At 41.1% G+C, this 15676-nt stretch overlaps 1 protein-coding gene across 1 annotated transcript in view; it reads left to right on the forward strand.

Moving 5' to 3' along the window:
• The first annotated feature begins 319 nt into the window (after nt 1-319).
• The window catches only part of DNAH8 (dynein axonemal heavy chain 8), a 330443-nt gene continuing 315086 nt past the window's right edge, over nt 320-15676 (forward strand). The window contains exons 1-4 of the mRNA XM_078446877.2: nt 320-569; nt 6383-6486; nt 11982-12448; nt 12557-12691. Coding sequence (XP_078303003.2) covers nt 12026-12448; nt 12557-12691 — 558 coding nt within the window. The 5' untranslated portion in view covers nt 320-569; nt 6383-6486; nt 11982-12025. The remainder of the gene's footprint in view (nt 570-6382; nt 6487-11981; nt 12449-12556; nt 12692-15676) is intronic.

The raw sequence follows: 15676 nt of genomic DNA on the forward strand, positions 1-15676 counted from the left end.
GATGGCTCAGTGGGTGGAGCCTGCGACTCCTAATCCCAGAGTGGTGAGTTCCAATCACACATTTGGCGCAGAGATTATTACTTAAAAGAAAGAAATCTCAGAAAGGAAGAAAGAAAAAAGGAAAGAAGGAAAGAAAAGGCCATAGAAAACTTTATTTTATACATTTAAGCATTTCCATGGCAGTCCTCTCAAAGCATACCTTGGAATCCTCCCAAGCCCGCACCCCGCTCAATTTCCCGCTCTAGGCGGCTGCCCTTCAGTGACCCAATGACCCTGGCCGCTCCACGATGTTTCACTTCTCCAGCTCCGAAGGCGGGGCGGGGTGGGAGTGGGGTGCGTGTCCCGTGCAGAACAGCACGCGCGCAGGGGCGGGCCTCCCCCCGCAGCCTGTGCTCCCGCACCCGGCACCGCGCGGGGAGCAGCGCGCAGCACAGCCCACGCGGGGCGCCCCAGAGCGAACCGGTGCCAGACTCTCAACGGCCGCACCTCGGTGGCCGCGGAGCCGGGAGCAGCTCCCCCGGCGCACCCCGGCCTCCTCGCCGACCTGGGTGAGCTGCGGACGGCGGCAGGTGAGTGCGCGGCGGGGGCTCGACGGGGACGCGACGAGCTCCTGTCCCTAGCCCTCCCTTCTCGGGATGCGAAGGCCCGCTTTCCTCCCTAGGTGGGGATCACAGTCGGTGCTGGAATTCAGTTTCTCACCTCCCAGCTAGTCCTCTCGACCAGCCCAGCTAACACCCTACGGCACAACCCCAGCTCAGTCATCGCCTTTTGTAAATCCCAGTCTCTTCACTCCCCCTGCTAAGAGTTCAAAACTAAGGCAGACTAAATACCTATCCCTCCAGCTTATTTTCTCTACCTCCCTTTTCCTCTCTCCCCTGCACCCCGAAAGTCTCATCACTGAGCGTCCCACTTTTCCCAAGCAAGCTCTCCCTTTTCCTGCTTTGGTGCATTTGCACTCTGTTATCCCCCCGCCTGCAGCCTGAAATAAATACTCCCCTAGTCCATGCTCTCATGACAGCTCTTCTTCAGACCCAACTCAAATGTCTTGTCTGTCAGGTTGTTTTCCAGAAGTTTCTCTTTTATGTCAGTCTCTCTCAGCCCTTTGCTAATTCACCTTTTCTTGACACTGACCATCCAGTGTATGTTTAACAGTCTGTCCCCCCAACTTGTTTGTTTTGCTCCAGAAGAGGCCTCTTAGTTTTGTTTTCTTTTTTAAATGTTTTTATTTATTTTTAAGAGAGAGACACACACAGAGCACAAGCAGGGGAGGGGCAGAGAGAGAGGGAGACACAGAATCTGAAGCAGGCTCCAGGCTCTGAGCTGTCAGCACAGAGCCTGATGTGGGGCTCAAACCCACAAACTGTGAGATCATAACCTCAGCTGAAGTCAGAGCCACCCAGATGCCCCGGGGTCTCTTAATTTTATATGTAGCTACAGCCGCCAAGCACACAGAAGACCTTCCACCATCAGGAATCAACTAATGCAAGAAGGGATAGGGTTATAGAAATGGGTGCAAGAAGAAGGAATGTGGTTGAAGTGGCTGTCGGCTTCGCTCCCTGGTGTGTCATTTGCTCACTTCAGTCTTCCTATGCGTGGAGAAGTCCACTGTCCTAACTGCTCCTGAAAATGAGCAGGGATGACTTTGTGCAGGTGCAGTGAACCTTCAAATTGAACTTAAGGAGAAGGACTGGTGGAAATTGAGAATGATTGCAAGTGGCATCAAGTTGTCTGTGGAGGGGAAAGAGATGAATAGGTGTTTATCCTGAATTCACTCTGCTCGATGGCTAGCCAAGTATGAATACTTGCGTCTTTATTGCATAAGTAATCTTGCCAAATCCTAAAATCCATAGGGAATTTTAGGTTCTAAATGTTAATGGTGCAGGGGACAATATAAACACGTGTCATTTGTTGTTGTATGTGATACATACACATATGAGTAAAATAGGCACATGATTCTATTTTTTAAAAAATCATACAGAAAGTTATAAAATTGGAAAGTACAACTCTTCCTCTACTTCCCCCTCCATCTTTCTCTCTCAAGGGGATCGCTGGTGATAACTGTTGTGTATCTTTCCTGGAAAGCTTTTAACATGTTTTATCAAATCTAAACTATTACTGATCATAATTTTATGCAGTTACATAAATGAAAATTACATAGTTATGTAACTGCATGAAGGAAAACATGTGATGAAAGAAAAAATGTTGCCAATTAAACCTTTTAAAAAATGTGCATCTTAGAAAAGATGAAATACCATATATACGCATTTATATATACACTTATAAAAATGTATACAGTTGGTACTGTTATGTAGTGTACTTTGCTTTGCTTTTTTTCTTTCATATAAATAATCCATGTTGGAGATCTTTCTACATCTGTAGATGTAGTTCTACTTCATTCTTTTTATTTCTAGTGTCTGTATTAAAATTTTATTGAACAGGATACCATTATCAAGCTCAAACTTGTCTGTGCACCCACCCAATGAGCAGTAAGCCAATGCAATGCCTGAGGCACGAGTTCTGAAGCAAAGAAAACTTTATGATCAGAAGGACAGAACCAAGGAGAAGGCAAGGGTCATTCCCAAAGCTGCTTCCCCCTGCTAAGCGTTGGGACAGCTTCTGTACATGAGAGGAGGCTAAGGGGTTTCTTGAAACCTTAAGGGAGGGGGCCTTGAAACAATCTGGAGGTAAGCATTCTTCCCACAATGAGGAGCTATTTGGCACCTAGTAGAATCAGATATGTCAAGACAAATGTTACTGTCTGGTTTCCCATTAGGTTTCTACAATCAGTGGGTAACCGGGGAGTAGGGGGTAAAGAAGCAATCAATGATTGATTGTGCCTGAGGTTAAGAGGTGCATAAAACATAAGTAGAGAACCAATCAGTACGTGGAGCTAAGTTAATGCAGTTAATACAACTATAGTTCTGTTTATGCTTTCAAAACAAGTCCAGGAACCAAGCATTTGGCCTTAGTACTGCAGTTCAATTAATGGGTTCTCCCCCTACCTCTTCTTTCCTTCCTTCCTCCCTTCCTTCCTCCCTTTCTTCCTTCCTTCCTCCCTTCCTTCCTTCCTCCCTTCCTCCCTCCCTTCCTTTTTCTCTCTCTTTCTTTTTTTGTAATTGGTTACCACTTATTGAGCACCTACTATATTTAACATCTTTTTAAAAATTGAAGTATAATTAACACAGAGTGTTACATTCCTTTTACGTATACAATGGGTCCTTTAGAAGGGACATTTTTTGGATGTTTCCAGGAAGTATGTTTGTTTTTGCACTTGTTTTTGCTGTTACAAACATGTTGCAGTGAACAATCAACCTTCTCTGTATATATACATACATACATACATACATATGTACATACATACATACAAATTGGATATAATGTGAATAATATAGTAAGCTAATTCATGTTTACTAAGATTTTCCCATTTCAACTATGTACTCTATTCAAACTTTTGGTACAGTTTTTAGGAATTCTAAATAAAGTAGTTGTATACATTTCCTAACCTAAAATTAAATGGTTGCATCAGTCTTTGGAAGTGGTAAGCTGGTATTTTATTTTCAGAGTTTAGTACATGCCCAGTACGATTTGGCATTTGAAAGCCATGTAGAAAATGCATCTTAAATTATTTTGTTAAGAGGAAGAATTCTACACTTCCCCTAGGCATGATCTCCCCATGTGGGCAGTGGTTTATTTATTTATTGGGCAATTTATTTATTTATTTTGAGTGTCTTAGATGATGAGGGATCGTGGGGCGAGCTGAGGGCAAAGTACAGGCTAAAAGCACCTCCTCCCTGCCCCCAGGTGGGATATGTGAGATATTCCTCGTACACTCCTGGCTGCTCAAGAACAGGGGAAAGGAAAGAAAGCAAATGGGTGACTGAGAAATCACAGGCATGCAGGACAGGAGTCTCCTTCAGTTTACAGATAACTTAGTGAACTGCAAGAAAAAGGCAATCTTATCCATACCGTAATCTCCAGAAACCTATAGACTCCATTTCCCGGAGCCCTAATATCACCCTTATCAAGATGTAACGGGGTTTAAGTGCTTGCCATGGTGATGTGGGAAACAAAGGCAAATGAGAAATGAAATTCCCTTACTGCCTATAGCCCATTTACAAGTCCTTGAAACAGGCTGAGTGACCTTCCTCTAGGAGCCCAGTTGCCTTGATGATGACACTTTGCAAAATGGAATCTTGGCTTATTATTATCCTGATCCTTCCTCCCACCCCCAAGATCCTGTGAGTCTACTAAAACACATAAAAATTCCTTTGCAAGCCTTCTTTACTTTAACCCCCAAGTATATGTTGGCAATTATACTGCAAGCATATGGCCCCTGATATCCATCTGAATAGTCTCATGACTGAGGTTTTACTAAGGAATATAATAAATGACATTTTCCTAACAACAGCTAGCCCTTCAAGGTCCTGGAAACTTTGCTTCCAAAATTCCTTAGAGACTTAAGCTGTCCCTGACCCCCTCCCAACCTGAAGGTTTATAATCAGTCACTCTTCACAGCCCCAGTGCAACTCTTTCTGCCATGGGTCCTGTCCCTGTGCTTTAATAAAATCATCTTTTTTGCACCAAAGACATTTTCAAGAATTCTTTCTTGGCCACTGCCTCTAAACCCCAATATCACCCCAAACCCCATGGTTAGATATGTGATTTATTTTAAAAATATTAAAGCATAACAAATTATTTAGAATTTATTTATTTCTCACTCACAATAGTGATTAATACCTGGTTATCAGTTTCTTTATATTCAGTGTTTGTTCATAGACTATTAACCATAAACACTCTTTAATGTTCACAGAATAAGAGCTTATCCTGCCCTTAGCTTGAAATATTGAGGCACTTGGCTGGCTCAGTCAGTGGAGCATTTGACTCTTGATCTTGGGGTTGTGGGTTCAAGCTCCACACTGAGTATAGAGATTGCTTAAAAATAAAATCTTAAAAGGGGCTCCTGTGTGGCTCAGTTGGTTAAGTGTCCAACTTGGGCTCAGGTCATGATCTCACGGTTTGTGAGTTGGAGCCCCGCATCAGGCTCTGTGCTGACGGCTTAGAGGCCTGAAGCCTGCTTTGGATTCTGTATCTCCCTCTCGCTGCCCCTCCCCTGCTCACACTCTATCTCTCTTTCTCTCAAAATAAATAAATATTAAAAAAAAATAAAAAATAAAATCTTAAAAAATATATGCAGGTACATAGATATCAGCACTTAGTAGAGCACAAGTTAAACTCTTTCATGAAACATGTAAGTATTCTAATGTTTCAGAAATTAAATGCTTTTTATTCCTCCTTAAACAGTTTCACCTAAGTTCCAAGGAAACTGAGGTAAGACGACACACATAGAGGTGGAAAGTGTATATATGTTATAGTGAAATGTTTACCTGAATTGAAGCTATAGATTGCATTTATTAGATTAGCATATGAGCAGAGTCAGTCAAAATGGATTTTTTCTGTGTATCTTATGATAAACTTGATGAATTTTTTTTTTTTTTTTTAGATTTTTTTTTTTTTAACGTTTATTTATTTTTGGGACAGAGAGAGACAAAGCATGAACAGGGGAGGGGCAGAGAGAGAGGGAGACACAGAATCGGAAGCAGACTCCAGGCTCTGAGCCATCAGCCCAGAGCCCCACGCGGGGCTCGAACTCACGGACCGCGAGATCGTGACCTGAGCTGAAGTCGGATGCTTAACCGACTGAGCCACCCAGGCGCCCCAAAACTTGATGAATTTTTGATGAGATTTTCAGAACTACTTAGGAGTGCTAGAAAAAAATCACTGGCAAAACTAAGCCAATTTGGGGACACCTGGGTGGCTCAGTCAATTGGGTGTCCAACTTCAGCTCAGGTCATGTTCTCATGGTTCATGGATTCAAGCCCCACGTTGGGCTCTGTGCTGACAGCTCAGAACCTGGAGCCTGCTTCGGATTCTGCGTCTCCATTTCTCTCTGCTCCCTCCCACACTCACATTCTGTCTCTCAAAAATAAAATAAACATTAAAAAAGTTGAAAAAAAAAAAAAGAACTGAGACAGTTTTCTAACATATTAGCATTAAGATCTGTGCTTTAAAAAAAACATGTTTTATCATTCGTTATTTACTTATTTTAATTGATTCTGAATCCTTGCTGTTTGTAGTCATTTGGAAGAATAAATATAATATGACATCATTCTAAGCTTTTTTTCCCCTACTAACTTCTCCCTTTTTTGACCTCTTCATAGCCTTTCCTGTCTTTACCTCTTTACTTTTCTTTCTAGGTTTCTTCCCTCTCTTCTTATTGAATCCAGCTTAGTCTTCAAATGCAACTTATGCTCAAATCCTCCATGAAATCCTCTTTGTCTATTTTGTTGACACTAATTCTTCCCTTCTCTGAATTATTTTCCAGTAGAACTCTGCAGTTTCACACTCTTGACTGATTTGCGAAGATCTCTCTCCAATAGCATTGTGAATCCTTGAGGACAAAAGTCTCCTTGTTTTCTGCCTCCCAGAGTGAGTATCGTGGCCCTGGGCACATAGTAGTTACACCATTTTGCATGGCGGCTGGGGCTGTGGCACAGGAACAGGGGAGAAGCTTTCATTTTTTTCTTCCCTTTCATACTTGTTTTCAATGAAATTTCCTTCTCTAAGGCTAGGGATTCAGCCTGACCTTAGTAACCATAGGTACTCTTTAACCCAACTGGTGATATTCAGGACTAAATGAAGCATTTTTAGCTTTAATATTCTTTCTTTGCAAGATCACAAATAGCTATTTGAGTAAGGGGTGGGGGAAACTGGTGCCTACAGAGGGTTAACAGTCATCTGTGCCTAAACTAATTCTATCTCTTTTTTACCTTTCTAATTTAGTATTAAAATGCCTTCTTTTTTCCCCTGGTGGGTTTGAGGGGAAATTTTCCAAACTAAAGCTTCCTGACAGATGGTCAATAAATTGGTCATTTCCTTACTGCAGTGTTTATCGTTTTTTTTAAATAGCATTTTATTTGTTTTTTTTTAACAATTTTTTACTTTATTATTATTATTTTTTTAATGTTTATTAGTTTTGAGAGAGAGAAAGAGAGACAGCAAGCAAGGGAGGGGTGGAGAGAGAGACACACACAGAATCAGAAGCAGGCTCCAGGCTCTGAGCTGTCAGCACAGAGCCCAATGCGGGGCTTGAGCTCACAGACCACGCCTGAGATCATGACCTGAGAGGCTGAAGTAAGCCTCTTAACCGACTGAGCCACCCGGGCACCCTGTTAACAGTTTTTTTAAGTTTATTTATTTATTTTAAGTGAGAGAACGAGAGCAGGGGAGGGGCAGACAGAGTGGGAGAGAGAGAGAATCTCAAGCAGGCTCCAACAGTGTAGAGCCCCTATGCAGGGCTCAAACTTGCTAACTGTGAGAACATGATCACAGCTGAAATCAGGAGCTGGTAGCTTAATGGATTGAGCCACTGAGGCTCCCCTAAAAATAGCATTTTAAAATTGAGTTATAAGCTTATTTCACATAACATAAAGTTCACCATGTTAAGGCATAGCCTTCAATGGTTTTTATTATATTCACTGTGTTGTGCAACCATAAATAATCGCTATCTAATCCCAGAGCATTTCTATTATCCAAAAAAGACAGTCAGGCCTATTAGCCATTAGGCCCAGTTCTTCCTTCCCTATCCCCTGGCAACCTCTGATATACTTTCTGTCTCTATGGATTTGCCTTTTCTGGATATTTCATATAAAAAGATTCATACAATATGTGGCCTTTTGTGTTTGGCTTCTTTCACTTAGTGTGGTGTTTTCAAGGTTCATCCCTGCTCTAGCATGTAACAGTCCTTCATGCCTTCTTATGACAGAATAATATTCCATTATAAGGTATGCCACATTTCAAGGTATGCCATGAACATTTACCTACAGATTTTTGTGTGAACAGATGTTATCAATTCTCTTGCATGGAATTGGTAAAATTCTACCCTGGACTGGAATTACTGGCTCATGTGGTCATTCTGTGATTAGGTTTTTTTGTTTTGTTTTGTTTTGTTTTAATGTTTATTTATTTTTGAGACAGAGAGAGACAGAGCATGAATGGGGGAGGGTCAGAGGGAGGGAGACACAGAATCTGAAATAGGCTCCAGGCTCTGAGCTGTCAGCACAGAGCCCGATGCGGGGCTCGAACTCACGAACTGCGAGATCATGACCTGAGCCGAAGTCGGCCGCTTAACCGACTGAGCCACCCAGGCGCCCCTGTGATTAGGTTTTTGAGAAACTAACTGCCAACCTGTTTTCCTCAGAGACTGTACTATTTTACATTCCCACCAGCAATGGATGAAGATTTACAGTTCTCTACAACCTTCTCTACACTTTTTATTGTCTTAAAAAAAAATTTTAGGGGTACCTGGGTGGCTCAGTCATTCTTGATTTTGGCTCAGGTCATGGTCTCATGGTTCATGAGTTCAATCAAGGCCTGCATCAAGCTCTCTGCTGTCAGCACGGAGCCTGCTTCATATCCTCTGTCCCCCCCCCCCCCCACCTCTCTGCCCCTCCCCAGCCTTTGCGTGCACACACACATGCTTGCTCTGTCTCAAAAATAAATAGACAATACAAAAATTTTTAAAAAAATTATAGCCATCCTAGTGGGTGTAAAGTGCCATCTCCTGGTGGTTTTGATCTGCATTGTCTTCGTTGAGCATTGAGTGTTTTTCCATGTGCTTGTTGGTCATGTGTTATATATATATATATATAAATATATGTATTTATCAAGCATTGTTATACATCTCCCCAAGCATAGAACTTGGCATTTATTTATTTTTTTTAAATTTTTTTTAAACGTTTATTTATTTTTGAGACAGAGAGAGACAGAGCATGAATGGGGGAGGGTCACAGAGAGAGGGAGACACAGAATATGAAACAGGCTCCAGGCTCTGAGCTGTCAGCACAGAGCCTGATGCGGGGCTCGAACTCACGGACTGCGAGATCATGACCTGAGCCGAAGTCGGATGCTTAACTGACCAAGCCACCCAGGCACCCCAGAACTTGGCATTTAATTGTTGACAGTTAATATGACTTCCCCAGTCTTCTCCATGGAACTCATATGTACCCTACCAAGACTTACCTTAAATGACAGCTCCTCCTTAGAGATTTCCTTCTTGAGTTTTCTCCTCTGATGCTACAGATTCTCGTGCACACCTTGGCTGACTGTAATGAAACTTTAAGGGTTGGTATGTTTGCCTCCTTCGTTAGGCTGTGAGCTCTCAGCCAATGACTAGAGGTGAGAGAACAGTGCTTTTTTTCAGAAACTGCCAGAGCTGCTGTGACCTCAGGCAACACCCAGGGCAAAGGCAATGGAAGAAAACTGGAGAGATTGGAACCGAGTCAGGAAAGCCCTGGAGGACACAAGAGTTTGTATTTGGCACCCAAAAGTAGGGCAGTGATATGATATGATCTGATATTTAGAAAGATCATTTTTGTCTGTGTGATTGGGTAAGACCTATGACTTCTGTGGGTCTTAGTTTCATTAGCAGTAAAAAGGGAGAGCTGAACTAGATACTTTCTAAGGTTTTTTTTTCTAGTTCTGAAATTATGTGCCATGAATCTCAGAAATCTGGACTCCTCAGGGAATGAACTGTGTTGGATAATAACGTTTTCTGAAAATTTAATCTGTACCAACCCTTAAAAAAAATAGTGGCCATTTTTAGATGAAAAAAATCATTAAGATTAATTGAATACTTCCCTGACTTCTTAAACATACTATCATGATTTAATTTTCACCTTTCCTTGATGGCTTAAATAATAGTGACTCTATAGTGGTATAAATAATGGTGGTTCTAGAAAGAGCACTGGTTGCCTACAGAGAATCTCTCTAGTGCTAGTGAGCTTAGTCAGTGTATGTGTTTTACCATTATATTGAAATTTAAGTAAATTTTGCTTTGGTTTCAGAAACTAGACAACCATGCCTGACAATATCCTTTGAGAATGGGCATGATTCTCCTACTGAGTAGAGTGAATTGTTTTGCAGAATTCAAAAGCATAAATTAGAACAGAGTGACAGGCAGTTGATATGACTTCCCTAGTATGTATCATTATACTTGTTCTTGAGCTACTATAGATAGTACAATTAACTCCTCTAGGCCAAGATAATGCAAACACAACTCCTGGGTATTTTTTTTAAGTACATTTATTTATTTTGAGAGAGATCGAGAGAGCGAGGGAGGGGCAGATAGAGTTGGAGAGAGAATCCCAAGCAGGCTCTGTGCTGTCGGCATGGAGCCCGACATGGGACTTGATCCTATGAACCATGAGATCGTGACCTGAACCAAAATCGAGAGTGGAACGGACACTTAACTGACCAAGCCACCCAGGTGCCCCACAACTCCTGGGTATTGCAGATCATTATGTCCAAAAATAACTCAGAGATGTTTACTTAGTTACTTTCCAAGCAAATGTACTCACATGTGAAGAAAGTATACATTAGATTGTGGTCAAGGAACAAAGACAAAACCTGGAATTTATAAAGGAGAGAGGAGAGAGGTTTATAAAAGAGAGAGGAAAGGGGGATGAGAAAAAAAAAGTCTGCAGTTGGTTTGGGAACAGTTGTTCTTTTTTGCATGTCTTGGCCACGAGTGCTTAGCTGGCAGCAAAAAGGTAGGTCAGTTGGGGTATTTCTGTTCTTGAGTAGGCCAATTTAGGATATCAAAGAAAACCATTTCAGCTGTTTATAGGATCTTTGGAAAAGCTGGAGGAGGCAGCTGTGGGGTGCAGGTTACAGGCTGTCTCTGTCTTATGGAGGGCTGCTCATGTCCCTCCACAAGAAGGACCGTCTTACTTAGGCCAGGTGTGCACCAGTGTCCTCAGAATTTCTCATTAAAAAGCCTCTTTCTCTGTCTTCTTTTGAAATCTCTGCTTTGGAATTTTATGTTGTTGTGTTCTTCAAGTGTTTACTATTATCCTGGCTTCTGGATCTTAGCCATATCCTGAAAACTTGTTTATTTCGATGGAAGTTTGATTATTGTCCTATAATATGGTTTCTTTCTTTATAAGTGACATTTTCTCCTGTTCCACTGGTGTCTCCTAATTTTCCTGCTTAATGTGCTCATGATAACTTCTGTATTCCTGTATATAGAGCTTTTCTGATTGAGTAGGTCAGATTTATACTTTATATGATACCATTGCTTTAATAAATAGTCACAGTCACATTTTAGGGGGATGCTGTTATAAACAAAAAGTCCATTGGAGTAAGCTGGGAGCTGGAAGTATAGTGGCTTTTCATTGGCTGAGTTGTGACAGCCTGTCATTGCCTGGGCTATTGCTGGGGGAAGGGAAAGTCTTTCATAAATCCTGCGGGATAGGAAAGTAGTATCCATGTACAAGGTCAGGCTCTTGCTATTTGGTCTGCAATTCACAACCAGTGGTAGGGCTGGTAGGATGTGAGAGCTTCCCCCTGCTGGCCTTCCGAAAACATACTAAATGAGGTTTCCCTTTATTAATTTTCACACTGCTAAGAGGAGGTTTTATGCTTTCTGGGGGTTCTTGGATATGCGTATGTAGATGAGATGGCTGGATGGTTGAGTGATTAGTGAATTGTGTCACGGAGTTCCTCCATGCAAGGAATATTTCCGTCCGTGTGGTTCTTTGCCTTGTCTCTCGGACAAGTCAGTATCTCAGCTCTAATGCTGTGGTTTTCAATCATTTTTCAGCCCTTACATACCTGAGGACAGGTACCTTCCCATCAGGTGCAGTAATTACTATGACAGGGATGGGATGTGTGTGGAGTGGCAGTCCCCTAGAGGCATATCATAGTCAGGAGGAGCTCTTATAGTTTCAAAAGGGCCCTAGGTATATGTGTGCTGTCCCTCGTTAAAAAATCATTCTCTAGTCCTGTGAGCTTAGCTTCTTCAGTTAATGTAGGAAGGGAGAAATAGATGATTTTGCTACCTGTCCAGGCTCAAGGGGAGGAATAAATTAACACAGAACATTCCATTTATTGTAGTTTTACAAGAAAACATTGTATAATTCTAGGTTTTGAAGATTCAGGTGCCCGGTGGGAGGAAAACACGGCCAACATGAGCTCTGAAGAAGGTGGTCCACCCACTTGGCAAGAAGCTCCTCCCTCTTCTGGAGAGGCAGCACCCCCTGGTTCAGAAGGTACCGCCCCTCCGGGAGATGAGGCTCCGCCCCCTCCAGGAGAAGAGGCCCCTCCTCCTTTGGACGAAGAGGCTCCGCTCTCTGTGACAGGGGCAGCCTCCACGGTAGAAACTGGCTCTCTTTCTGAAAGAGATCCTGCTCTTTCTGGAAGTGATTTTCTTAATGTCCCTGCTTCTGAGCATGATGAGCAAGGTGGATATAGAGTTCGACCTAAGTCTGCAGTACGACTGGGCCAATCCCTGCTTTCTGAAGTGCTTTCCCAGTCTTCCCGAAAATCATCCCGATATCATCGAAGCATGAGCGGCATTCCAAATCTCCAGGAAACATTAAAAGAGAGACAGGTTTTGCTTATAATAAGATTTTTCAAGTGTCACTTTTATGTCACAGTAATTTTTTTGGTGGTCTTTTCCCATAATTAACAATTTTTCCCTGTGGTTTTCATTCTTTAGGCAAGATTTAGAGAAGCAAGGGAAAATCGGAAAACGAAAATTGACCCTTCATACAAATATATATTTGAAATTCTAGCGGAGAAGCTTGGCCTGGACTTGGTAACCGTTGAAGAATTAATTTTGGACTGTCCATCTGTGAGTTTAAATCTTACTAGTTTTTAATTGCTCTTTGACAACTGATTGTTTTAAGAGGCTGGGGTCATTGTCATGAACAACAGAACATTTAGAAAGGGAAGGTTGAAATTTTACCAATTAGGGGAGTTTTATATGACTTAAAGCCAGTTGAATCATATTTTTAGTTAGGTCTACTATTGAGTAGGAAACGAAGAGAAGAGTTAGCAATTCGAATTTGGCTAAAATTTGAACTCAAAATGCCCTTAAAAGTTAGAGGGATAGTCAAGCACAGATAGAGTTAACTAGTTTAAAGGCACAGGTCAGGGGCCCCTGGGTGCCTCAGTAGGTTAGGCATCCAACTCTTGATTTCAGCTCAGGTCATGATCTCACAGTTTGTGAGTTCAAGCCCTGCATAATGCTCTGTGCTCACAGTGTGTGGAGCCTGCTTGGGATTCTCTCTCCCTCTCTCTCTCTCTCTCTCTCTCTAATGAAAGCACAGGTTGTGTAAACTACATATGCAAATAATTTGGATAGAAAAACAAACTGGGCACATATGAACTAGGGAACAGTGACTTTTGCATGAGCTTTGTAGAAAACAAAGAGGTGATTACCATGTCAGGGACAGCCCTAGATTATGCCTACTTTCCTGGCAAAATTATTAACAGTCCCTCCTTTCACTCCTAAAAAGTCCCGGTTTTGGCTGATGAATTTCTGTGGTCACCCTAATTAGAGTAATATATGATAAGCTGTGACTTTCATAGAAGCTATCGGAAGCAGTATCACTGCTTCCTTTCAGATAGCTGTGGCTCTATATTAATTTTCAAAAAAAATTACTACAAGTTGCCTGAGCTCTTTACCACCTCTTGGAGTGGACTGGCCTGGAGCCCCAGCAAGACCAGAGAGCAGGTACATACTGGTGGTGAGCTGGTTGTCCCACTGAATACACTGATGAGAGAGTAGGGTAGGGGGGCAGTGTTGTGGTGAGGTTGTCATCGTTGGGGTCCCTACCCCCTGCTTTTATAGGGACCAGTGAACTTGGGCAAAACTCTTTAGCTTGCTCTAGGAGCCAAGATTCTGGGGAATGGTGCCTAGAGGAGTCTCTCCCTTGCTTGATGCAAGGTGTTGCCAAGTTCTGGAAAGTTGTCTGCCTTTCACTTCTTTCAGGACCCTATAAAAGTTGAGAACTAGCAGTCCGCTGATAGCATGAGTGGGATTGCTCAATTTCCTGTTCCCTTAGTGTGTTATGGTGATCTGGGAATGTGATTGATGCACAGAGATCAATAATCTGAGCTATTTTAATGGCTAAAGATAGAAAAATGCATGGGGATGTGCACATAAAAGAAGAAGTGCCACAGAAAGCAACTGAAATAGAGTGTAGTTTCTCAGGTTGCCGAAATTCTCTGCAGGAATGTACAGGTGTGGTCAAGGATGGCTTCATGGGCATGTGGACTGTGCAAACAGGCCCCTGGGCTGAAGGGCCCCGTACTTGGCTTAATGATCTCCTGTCACCACCTTGAAATTCTTTAAAAAACTTTTTTTAAGTTTTTAAATTCCAGTATAGTTAACATATAGTGTTATGTTGCCTTCAGGTGTACAACATCATGATTCTACGATTCTATACATCACCCATTGCTCATCATGATCAGTGTACTCTTTAATCCCCATCACCTATTTCACCCATTGCCCCTGCCCCATGCACCTCCCCTCTGGTAACCATCAATTTATTCTCTATAGTTATGAGTCTGTTTCTCGGTTTGTGTGTCTCTTTCTGTCTTCTTTTGTCCTTTGTGTATTTGTTTTGTTTCTTAACTTTCACATATGAATGAAAACATATTTATCTTTCTCTGACTAGCTGATTTTGCCTAGCATTATACTCTTCAGCTCCATGCATGTTGTTGCAAATGGTGAGATTTCATTCTTTTTTATGGCTGAGTAATATTCCATTGTGTATATATACCACATCTTCTTTATCCATTCATCTATTGATGGACATTTGGGCTGCTTCCGTAATTTGGCTATTGCAAATAATGTGCAATAAACATAGAGGGTCATGTATTCCTTTGAATTAATGTTTTTGTGTCTCTTCAGTAAATACCCAGTAGTGTGATTACTGAATCATAGGGTAGTTCTATTTTGACTATTTTAACTTTTTGAGGAAACTCCATACTGTTTTCCACAGTGTCTGTACTAGTTCGCATTCTCACCAGGGTTCCTTTCTCTCCACACCCATGCCAACACTTGTTTCTTATGTTTTTTATTTTAGCCATTCTGACAGGTGTGAGGTGATATCTCATTATAGTTTTGATTTTCATTTTCCTGTTGATGAATGATATTGAGCATTTTTTCATGTGTCTGTTGGCCATCTGTATGTCTTCTTTGGGGAAATGTCTGTTCATGTCTTCTGTCCATTTTGAATTGGATTATTTTGGTTTCTTTATGTTTAGTTGTATAAGTTATTTATATGTTTTGGATACTAATCCTTTATCAGATATATCATTTGCACATATCTTAACCCATTCAGTAGGTTCTCTTTTAGTTTCGTTGATTGTTTCCTTTGCTTTGCAGATTTTTGTTTTGATGTAGTCTAAATAGTGTATTTTTGCTTTTGTTTCCCTTGCCTCAGGAGACATATCTACAAAAAAATGTTGCTATGATTAATGTCAGAGAAATTACTGCCTGTGCTCTCATTTATGATTCTGTTTAAATATTTAAAATATTTAAAAAATATTAAATATTTTTAAATTAATTTATTATTTATTTAAATTAATATTTAATATTAATTAAATTATTTATAATTTATATTAATAATTTATATTAATATAATTTATATTAATATAAAATATTAATAATAATTTAATTATTAATATAATAATATAATTATTTAAATATTATTAAATATCTGTTAAAATATTTAAAAAATATTTTTTTGTGAGAGTTTGTGAAAGTGGGGGAGAGGCAGAGAGGAAGTGGGGGACAGAGACTCTGAAGTGGGCTCTGTGCTGACAG

The sequence above is a fragment of the Panthera onca genome, chromosome B2, assembly GCF_046562875.1.
Source record: "Panthera onca isolate mPanOnc1 chromosome B2, mPanOnc1 haplotype 2, whole genome shotgun sequence".
NCBI classification, from domain to species: Eukaryota; Metazoa; Chordata; class Mammalia; order Carnivora; family Felidae; genus Panthera; species Panthera onca.